General features: G+C 41.7%; 1 protein-coding gene across 1 annotated transcript in view; it reads right to left on the bottom strand.

The window, feature by feature from the left end:
* Positions 1 to 926: 926 nt before the first annotated feature.
* Positions 927 to 10,822, bottom strand: part of WWC1 (WW and C2 domain containing 1) — a 39,062-nt gene continuing 29,166 nt past the window's right edge. The window contains exons 14-22 of the mRNA XM_009701592.1: positions 10,258 to 10,450; positions 8,739 to 8,891; positions 8,125 to 8,225; positions 7,206 to 7,353; positions 6,334 to 6,498; positions 4,807 to 4,899; positions 3,723 to 3,953; positions 2,131 to 2,252; positions 927 to 1,605 (exon numbers count right to left, since the gene is read on the bottom strand). Of these exons, the coding sequence (XP_009699894.1) occupies positions 1,539 to 1,605; positions 2,131 to 2,252; positions 3,723 to 3,953; positions 4,807 to 4,899; positions 6,334 to 6,498; positions 7,206 to 7,353; positions 8,125 to 8,225; positions 8,739 to 8,891; positions 10,258 to 10,450 (1,273 nt within the window). The 3' untranslated portion in view covers positions 927 to 1,538. The remainder of the gene's footprint in view (positions 1,606 to 2,130; positions 2,253 to 3,722; positions 3,954 to 4,806; positions 4,900 to 6,333; positions 6,499 to 7,205; positions 7,354 to 8,124; positions 8,226 to 8,738; positions 8,892 to 10,257; positions 10,451 to 10,822) is intronic.

The following is a 10,822-nucleotide window of genomic DNA, read 5'->3' as shown; positions in this document are numbered from 1 at the left end:
GCAGGGCTGGAGGCCTTCTTCGGACTCGGAAATCCTTCGTTTTAAGCGCTGAGGTGGTGTAACTGTGCCTGTGCTCCCCTTTGTTGCTTTTTAAAGTTTAAGTGAATTAGAAGAAGTAGTTTCGCACTTCATTACAGGTTTTCAGAGGGAAAGGCGCACCCCAGACCCACCCACTCCAAACCCCCGGTGTCAGGTGTGACCAACCAGCACTTTCGAAGGTAAAACATGTACGAGAAAGTTCCAGCCCCCCGTGGGTGGGTAGAAAATGGACGTCTGATGTTTAGTGCCTTGCCACCGCTGAGGGTCTGCTCCCTGAGGGCTGCCGGTGCCTCCTGATCAGTAAGAGGCCCGAAGCACAGTAACCACCACTGGTAGTAGGGGCACAGTGAACTCCTGGAAAAAGGCAGGAGGAAAAAAACACAAATACTGTCAGTTAGTGTCTCAGGTGACACAGCGAGCACAAGTCTTCAGAGGGTGGTGGTGAGGAACGTTCCCTGTGACAGCCATGAGCACAGCAAGGAGAAGCTTGGCGCAGAGACGCTGGGGTTAGCAATGCATCAAGTGGCTCTGCCCCAACTACATGCAACATAACATCTTTCTGTAACAAACCAGAGAGCAGGTGAGTTGCATCTCTAGCACCTTTAGTAAAACCTGTATTTAGAACAAAAGGGAAGATCCCAGGAGCACCCAAGTTATTCCACAGTATACTCACCATCTAGCTCTCAAAAATGCCTGATCTGAAGGATTTACAGATGAAGACACATTAAAAGCTGTATACTTCCAGTTAGTGACAGAAAGAAAACCAATTTAGGGGCCACTTGATGAGAAGATTCACACAAGACAAAAAGCAACAAGGCAGGTTTGTCCAGAAAGGTCACTTTATTGGAAAAACCTAAAATGGACTTAAAACCTGCAGCCCTCCTCCCACAGCAGTGGTTTCAACGGGCTCCCCAAGTTACCTTAACAGACCCATTACAGACATGAGCTGTGGTACAAATGTTAAAAGTGCAAGTATTCTGAACTTCACACCTACTTTTATGACCTGGCAGGAAACACAAATGCTTCACAGCTCACAGAGAATTCGTTCACAGCACTTGGGAGTCAAAACTGGCTCCCTGCATTCCCCACAGGGTACAAAACACATCACTCAGAGGACAGTCTGATGCAGAACATCATAGAAGGTAGGGGTGAGGTTCCTTCAAATTTATTTTATTGCAGTAAAACCTCTAAAAGGTAGAGCTGTACAAAAAGTCTAAACAGCATTATTTAAGAATAACAGCACCTTATGCTGCATTTGTTCTTATTTAAAATTCTATTTCCCAAAAATACATTCCTAAATATACAAACTATACAATCTTGTCACTTTAATGCTGGTTTCTGTGATGATATAACTTTAACCTAAAAATCTTCAAAACATCCACATACTGACAAAAGCTCTAATATACAAATGCCTTGGTACCTTCATAATACCACATAAATAACTTCAAAACCCAAACTGCATTTGTAGAATTGTCCAGAAAGCAAATACTTTATGGTGATCACACATCATCCGCAGACAGCGTTGGAATGTTTATCCTTGGCCGTGTGAAAAATGCCATTTTCTCTCTAAAAAAAGATGATCAGTTGTTAATGCAACAGAAGTCTTGCCAGAAATGTCCATCATCCGCATTAAAATTTATCCCACCAGCTGTCACCACAAGGAGCAGCAGCACATCCTCTCTCAACCTACACTTCTTATTTACATTATCAGACATGAGGCATCCTTACAGTTAAACTCACAACACTGACCTTATCAAAAAGTCATTTCGGAAAGGCTCAGGTTTTTTTTTGCTTTCTAGGTATGTTACTTAAGGAAGCAAATGGCTGCTTCTGTATTAAAGGATTTGTGAATTTGTTGCCAGGTAGAGAATGATTTGGAGTACTGCTAGTTGCTTTGAGATCATGTGCAGTGCTGCAGCTAGTTTCCCCAACTCTCAGATCTTATACTTTGATATAAAAATACAGAAGTTTAAGCAGAACAGTTAACTACTTCTACAAAGATTAGCCTTCCTCATCAGCATCTTAGTTATCCACAGAAAAATCATGGTAGCAGTCAATTTCTCCTCCTCTTTATCAGTGACCCGTAACTACCTGAATGACTGTACTTCCAGAGGCTCCTTCCGACTCTGCCCTCGCAGTCTGTGGACATCCTTGGCAGCAGCTCTCATCATTTTATCAGCCTTGAGCTCACACTTGTGTTCTGTTTTTTCCACCTAAACAAATAATGGAAAAGAGTTGTTTGTGTTTCCAGGAGGAATCATTTTATCCCAGCTAACCTCCAAATACAGCAGTATTTCAGCTGCAGGTCTAAGGGGTTTGGAAGCTGCTGACTCTGGAAATCACAAGCTACAGAAGCTAAAATGAAGGCTTGTCAGCTAATCATCATAATGGAGAGAGCTTTTTGTAAGGTCTTCTTCCAGCCCTTTGGTAAGAATTATGGGTGCTATCTGCACCTTCTTTGTATCTTCTTGATACATTTTTTTAAGCCAGCGGATCAGCTCATGCAAGAACATGGCAACCCACGTTCCAGCTGTACCCCAAACAGCACCTTCTGCCAACTCACTCCTACACTTGGTGCCATCATAACTTAGTTTCTGCCTGGTGTCACCAGAGGTGCCCTGATAAATCACAGAAGTTGAGAAGGAGCCCTGTACACGAGCGCGAGCATGGTGTAGACGGAGTGAGGTAAGTGCTAACCATGATACAGCATGCCTACTACAGACTGGAAGGCTGCACTTCACAAAATAGATGGCATTTGTGACTTCTTGTATTTGCACCTATGCTAAGGCAGGAAATCTCTGTGCTGGGAAACACATGGGTTCAGGACTAACAGAACTCTATGGGAAGTTAAAGAGGGGACAAACCAGCAAAGAAACCCAAAAAGTCCAGCATCTAAGGGATGAAGATAATCAGCTATGGAATAATACCTTTTTTAAAAAAACAAAACCAAAAAAACCCCACACCAAACATGACAGAAGGCCGCCCACCTTGTTCATCGCCTACCCAGGCTTATTCAGACATTTCTGAAGTTCTGCCTACCTTATCTGTAAATACATTCCTTTTGAAGCAAATGATTTTTATGTAAAGCCTCTCCAGAAAAGTGATAATGCAATGAAAGACAACTTTCATAAAAGCAAACAAAATTGTTTAATCATAGAATCATAGCATATTTTCAGTTGGAAGGGACCTATAAGGATCATCGAACTGTTTGTTGAAATTCTTGGTAATTAGTTGTCTCCTTTCCATCCCTGCCCTGCAGCGCACCCTTCATAAGCAGAAAAATAGACACTATTAAGCTCTTCAAGCCAGAAAGTCTGCCATCATCTGATGTACATTATCACTTCATATCCATAAGGATCCTATTCTAAAGCCAAGTGTCATCCATGCACAAGTTTTATGCAGCCATTATTTCTCTTCGAAGCAGCAAGATTGCTATCTTCCTAACCCTCGTACCTGCAGGAAGCCAGGCACAGACTCTGCAGTTTGTAAATACCACACCTGAGAATAGCCAGACACTCAAGGACTGCAACTTCCATTATCAATCACTTGCTTGATAAAGCCGTAAGTGGAAGACATGAGTGACTAGTGCTAAGGCTTCACTTCCTGACTGTCCAAAGTCCCCTGTTTCTCACATCACATTTCTCAAACATGTTGAATGAAATCCAAAGGTAGGTATTACTCACTCGTTTTTCTACCAGCCTCAACAGCAGTCGAAATCTCTCATCATCCTTCACCCACTGCGGCAACTCTTTTTCACCTTGACTTTGAGCTTGTTCCAACTGTTCCTTCAGTTCCCTCAGCACTGAGATCTCCTGAACCAGCCGATCATGCCAGGTTTTCGAAGCTTGCAGGTCCAGCTCCAGGTCTAGTGAAGTGCGGATTAGGCGCTCTGTACCGAAGGACTTGACTGAAGGCTAGAAAAGAAGGCGTACATGAACACAGTGGTGAGAACTGTCCCATCCACTCCCCCATGAAGGGCCAAATACATCATGAGACCCATTTTTCCAACATTTGTCTTCACACAAAGCATCTCTATTGATCCTGCTTTCCAATCTGTCTCAAGACAGCACAAACTCAAGCAAGTCTTATAGATAAGCCTTTTGATTTCAGTGTTTCCAGTGAATTTTTTCCTTGGCAGCTTCTCCGAATCCAACAAGTCTTGCTTGCACACCTTGCTCCTAAGTTTAATGTCTTGTCTTCAGATGAATCCACAACGCAGCAGAAAAACCTGTGTTGGCTTTTTCTAGTAACATATTATGTTGCCTTCTGCTAGTTTCAAACACAAGCTGCCTCACGAAAGTCATCTCCTTAGGAGCTCAGCATCAGTATCCCGGGGGAATTTCAGGGATTGCCATCACAATGGGCACAGGGGTTCATTGTGTGTCACAGAGTCACCACAACAGGGTCACTTGAGCATCTGATACACCATTCTCCTCCTCCTCTTCCCCAGCTCCTCACATTTATTTTAAGTACTTAAGAATCTTGTAACAACAAACACAGCAAAACTGTTTGTGCTACTTCTGCTCTGACAAGATGGAAAATACCAGGAACGATCTTCCTAAATGTTCTAAATGAGTTCCAACTTAAACATTCCTGTCATATTCTGACAAAGAAAAGTAGTCTTGAGAGACTTCTTGCACACAAAGAAAAGGTTGTGAATGAAAGCACGTGGCAACTGATTTATGTTTGCAAATTCTTCCTTTAAAACAGTTTTCCAGTTTTTGCAAGTGTCTATGCTAGAGAAAAAAAAAGTGGTGATGCTTTTACCCGTTTCACTCTGACACTTCGTCTCTCCATTGCATTTCGAACGAAGGGGGGCTTTTTGGATAGCGTTGAACTGTCACTATCACTGCGATTCAGCTGAAAACGGAAGTGAAAACCACATATTTTTCATGAAAAATAGAAGCAGTGCATATACACATTATTAGCAAGATCAGAGGGTTTTGTAAGTTATTATAAGCAGTCGTGTAAGCAGAAATATGAAGTTTTGTGAAAGGCTAGAGCAGACAGCTGCCACCCCAATCTGAATGCACAACATGCAATACATTTGGCACGGCTAAATCCTGCCACAAGCCTTGCACTCTGTCCCTTTTTGGGAATAGAATGGAAAGAGAGACACTAAGTTAGGCTATAACATGGGACTCTACCCCATTGCCCTTCTCCTGTGCAAGTAACTAGGCTGGGCAAATCAGCCTAGAAAAATAAGGTTTAAGTAATAATAATAATAAAAAAAAGACTCTTTTCTAGCATCTGTAAAACATGGGACTATTTTACTAGAGATTTTTCTTGTCTCCTATCACCTGTATTTTAAGCTAGGGGTAGATTTACCTGTAAGCTATCCCCCCGGGTTTTTCAACTTAAGAGTTGCCGTGTTACACACATACAGCCTGCCTGCCTTTGTGATCGTCTCCAGACCCTTAAAAAGAGCTCAACTCAAGCAGAGTTTAATTCCCTTCTCATGTTCCTTCTCAAAGCTGGGGATGGGGAAAAACAGGCACGTGGGATCTGCATATGCTGGGACACAGCACCTCTACCCACCTAAGCACAGGCCACTGCTGCAAATTAAATAAGGTTTTTTCTATGGAAGCACCTGCTTCTGAATCGGATAAAGCCTGCACATCAAATCCAGCTCAGCTGTATTAAGAGCATGTCCACTTAGGACAGGTCATGCGTGATAAAACGCAGCGCTTGCTTTTTTGCCAATTCAATTTAAAAGATGAGTTATTTATAGTTTGGGCTGACCCTCAATCCAGGAAACAATTGTGAACAAACATTTCAAAGCAGTGGAGGAGACATCCTAATCCAGTACACAGCCTGTTCAGCTACCTTCAGACAAAGCACACTGGAGACTTTCAAGCTTCCACAATTTTTTTGCTGACATTATCAGGTATATACCTTTCCATTTCTATAAAGCTTTCATGTTCATCTCATTTGGTAGACACAGCTAACTCAGCTCAAGTTAGCACAGAACAGTCTTAAAGCAGCAGGGAAGGGTTTGATATGCAGCTTATTCATCACTGTCTTACAGCAGCCCTTCCAGGTTAGTTTGGGCATCTCAACATGCTGCATTTACCACAAACATAGGTGCACATATTTCATTAATTTCTGCTTAATACTATTAGTTCCAAGAAAATACACTGTCTAGGGGGTGAGGACAGAGCAACTTCTGAAGTCAAAGGAGGACAGAAGAAAGCAGTGTCATGTCTCTGAAAAATCTGGACCAAGTGAACATTGATATTATGAATTCATTAATGAAAAACAGCATTTATAACCTCGAGATTGCAATTTCCTTACCCGACACACATACTGACTTTGTGGTCCTGGCGAAAATGTTTTTGAGCGAATGATAGTGCTACCTCTGACAAACTGAGTTTGGGGTGGATTTGCTGCTCTTTTGTCTTTTGGACGAACTACAGTAGAAGATTGTGCAAGGCTCTCTGTGTTTGTCTCTTTATCCACCTGAAAGACAGATACCGCAGTGTAAATGCCAGCTTGCCATCTCACCGATGACACATACCCAGGGCTGTCTGACAGCCACCTGTGATATGTCTCCGCTTTCAGTCCCAGAGGCATCGCGTTCAAAACCAGATATTCTTTAGCCCTTTTCATGCAGGCTGTCCCGACACTTCACTCTTTGAATCCAGTAGCTGCTACATTAACCGTATCGCTCCCCAAGGGCTACCGCATCGATCGATCGCTTTGCAACACAATTGATTCCAACAAGCTTTGCCTGTTGATCCAGTAGATCAATGTGGCCTGGCAATCTCACACAGAACAGAGGTATGATTTTAAAGACCATTCCCTTACTTCTTGGGCACCTGCAGCAAAGATCCAAATCGCTGTATGTACGTGCACAGAGAGCATGTGTACAGTACACATTTGTTAGGCTACAACTACATTCAGAATTAAGCAAGGTCAAAGCCACTGTCACATTAATGAAAACAGTTTTCATGAGCAGCAAAAAGAAGGCATGAAACAATGCTATATTAACTGTGGGACAAAACGGTCATGTAGCATTAGTTAAAAAGATTTCAGGTAGATAAACATTTAAACATAAATGATGAACTTTCAAATAACTGCTGTAGCCTTGCTCAGCTCAGCAACCCAGTCAGCTGAGCAATGGGAAGTTCAACTCATCTTTCTGTTCAAAAGACCCTTGACTTTACCTTCACTGCTATTTCCATGTGCAGCTGGGAATTCAGACTTTCTTCTGTTTCCCACAGTGATTTTCCAGCACAGAATTCTTCTTCCTCCTCTGCTTCATTTTCACTGATCTCATCCTGTTCTTCCTGATCAGGAACCTCTTCGTCTTGCCTGTTAAGAACAGATTTGTTATTGAATGGGCCTATTGTGGACTACTCTAGTGCTGCAGCAGGAGTTACCTCCTGTAAGCTGCTGCACAGAAACACATCCCCGAGGCAGCCAGTTGTACTGGGCAGGTCCTGTAGCCACTGAGATTACACAAACACAGGCTTATGAGGGAATAACTGAAACTGGAGTGAAGCTGCACCAGAAGGTAACCAATACAGTCAAAAACTTCATTCTGATATGGCTTCAAAAGCAGCAAACTGAGGGTTCAGCCATGTGGTTTAAGCTTAAGGTGAACGCATCTTAAGGGGAGCTCTCAGGATGCCATTAATCTTCATTTAAAAAGCAATGCTGGACAAAATTGAAGCATTGTTTAACATCCTTTTCAGCTCCTTTGAACTCACAGCTGGCTTGTCCATCAAACCCATTGGTCAGGCTTGCTTTTTGTTTCAAACATTGTGCTTCATTAATAAAATCTGGATCTGAACCACGTAAAAACAGCCAAAAATAATATTGAAGCAAAGCTTTGCACCATACAGTGGAGCTTTCCTGGATGTCCATAGAAATTGCACAAATAACAAAATTAGCATAGTGCTATTGACTATTTTCAATGTTTATCACCTTCATTCTCATTTCCCAAGCACAACCTCTAGAACAGAAGAAACAGGATTTTTCACCAAAACACAGACAGAAGAAGCCTCCCACAGCTCTGTATCATCTGCTTTTTTTGTCTGCTGTGGTCATCCCACAACGCTAAGATGGTGGGATGCTACCTACCAGCTCTCTCCACTAGTTAAAGTGCTTCTGCTTTCCTCCAGTTTCTTCTCCACAGCTTCCAGTTCAACAGCTGTCTGCTCTAAGAGTGCAGAGACAGAGTCCTGAGGAGAGCAAGAGGCTTCCTGTGAAGATATGACTCTCACAACCTGCGTTGTTCAAGCAGCCTATTGCACATACAGTGCTCAGTCAAGCCTGTGTGAGCATACCCGGCCCACCTCCCCCAGTTACACTAGCATATGCACGTGTGCAGCTATAGGCTGAGCATATTGCATGCCATGCACGTGCAAAGCTAAGTCTGTATCTTGAGTTGTTCAGCAAGTTCATTGCAGCAAGGTGAACTGCCTAGTGGGAAGAAAGGTAAGAACTCACACATCACTTACACCACATCCCTCAGCTTCGTGAGGAGGAGATTTCAGTAAGTATTTAGCCCAGGACAAGGGCATATCTGTAATTGACATGTTAATTATTTTGCTGCACTTAATGACATTTTCAAGTTCTAAATATAAACACACCAGCCTTCACTTCTCATCTATTGTAACAGTCCTTCAGCCACATAAACCTTCTCATTAGTATTGTTTAGAAGATATTTGTTTGATTTAAGCAATTGTTCTTACTGTTTTTTCAGTGCAGGGTACTTCAGAGTGAATGTTTCCTTGTTTACTTTTCCTGTTTTGCTTCTGCAGATACTTATAACTAAGGAGGTTATACCAACGGGTTGATTTCTCTCCGGATCTACATATTTCAGCAAGGCTGATTTGTGCTCCACCCTATTGAGAGCAAAACCACAGTTTTAGTGTAATACTAAAATGAATGCCATCACACCAGTAAGAAGAAATGAGAATGAAAATCCAGGACTACTTGACTTCAGCGAGTTTGACAAAATGAAAAATTGCCCTGTTTATCCCCATTTCAACAGCACCACTAATGCTTTATGTTTATTTTTAACATTGTCTAGGTCTTCCAATCCAAGTAGCAAGTGTTTCACTACAGCTCCTATGTGCAAGAATCCAGAAGTATGAACAGTGCCACTGCAGCCAGGATAAATTACAGCCAGAGCTTTAAAGAAAAAGAGAAAGAAACAGGAGATGAAGACTCCCTTTCAAGAAATTTGCAAGGCTGACAAAAATCACTGCCTCAGACCAAAATGCTTTAGCTTTGTATATTCCATTCCTCTTCATCTGCCTTGTCATTTTTTTACTGCATTACATTTATTACACATCCCGACGTATTCAAAACCAAAGTAAAACTGATTTGTAATTTAATTCATGTCTGAGTGGATTCCATTGCACCAGCCCAGTCCAGCAGACTGCATGCTGAGCACACCTCCTGCAAGTTAGCATGCTCCCACCTGGAGCTCAGGTACTGTAAGGCTGTACACGCTGCCAAAAGAGAAAAACCCCACTTAGAAAACAGATGCTTTCCTGAACCAAAGAGTGCTTTACAAAGCAAGTGAAGGAAGAAAGGCAGAAGCATCATAAAACATGTATCCCTCCAGCCAAGGGAGATGCTACAGAACATATGCAAGACAAAACATCAACTTCTCTGTAACTTAATGGTTGCTTATGTCCCAGCTCAACACATCCTACTCATGTTCTAGAGTACAATACTCCAGAAGTAGTTCTACTAAAATCAACTTGCTCAAGTAACACTGAGCAACAAAAAGCTCTTCTAACAATAGCCGGCAGGTGGTTATGGCAATACTAGCACTCAAAAAATTATACTTGTATGGATGTTAATAGTGCAGATTAACAGTAGTTTTAAAAAAATCCTTTAGAGATCTTTAATATTCTACAGTGGCTTCCAAATTCCTGTAAGCCCATTCTCAATTACATTACAACAAATGTTCCCAAAAGGAAGAAAAATAGGTAGTTTCACATTAAATCGTGAGAGAAGGGAAATCTAGTAGTCTGACAAAGTCACCAGTAGTTCTGTAGCAAAACATTTATCTAACTGATTTTTTTTCCCCCCCTAATCAAAATTGTTATTGCAAAGAACACTATCTGGGAGAGATTATATAGCTAAGGATTATCAAGAAAACTTTCACAGAAATTGCCATACTTCAGAGTTTAAAATTTTGTCTAATTAAAAAGAGGAAACAAACACAAAGATATTAAAATAGAGATTAATACTAACCAAACATTCTTCAAGGTGAGACTTATCTACAGTGCAAACGTCAACTCTTAAAGTCTTCTGGCGTAAAGCTGGATAAGAGATAGAAACCCAAAATACTTCATTGTACACAAGATTGTCTGAAGCTTCCACTGGTCTTGTGCGAAACAAGCAGCTTGTGCTTTCTGAACAGGGCAGGACAGCCACTCGAATGTTCCTATTGAAAAAAGCATCGCAATCAGTACTACTGTACAGGTCTGCAGTTCCCTCCATTGCAACAGCTCCATAAATCTCTAAGTGAAATTCATCCTAAGCACTGTGGACATTACTGTCCTATCCTATCCTTTGGAATATCAGTCAACTGAGAAAAACAGAACATCTCATCACAACAGAGACATGAAGTGGCATGAGTTGCCATAGACTTCATCCTTCTGAATCTTGTAACCGAACATGATGGGATTATGTTTTACATGGTTGTTTATGTCTGTGCAACTTGTCACACTGCTAACATGCCCTTCTGTACGTAGAAACAGCTACACAAAAATTAATCAAATTTTTGTCAGCATATTCAGCACACAGCTGAATTTAA

Source organism: Cariama cristata, unplaced genomic scaffold (assembly GCF_000690535.1).
Source record: "Cariama cristata isolate BGI_N322 unplaced genomic scaffold, ASM69053v1 scaffold9076, whole genome shotgun sequence".
Classification (NCBI taxonomy): Eukaryota; Metazoa; Chordata; class Aves; order Cariamiformes; family Cariamidae; genus Cariama; species Cariama cristata.
Note: the sequence above shows the minus strand (reverse complement) of the source record. Positions and strands in the feature narration are given on the sequence as shown.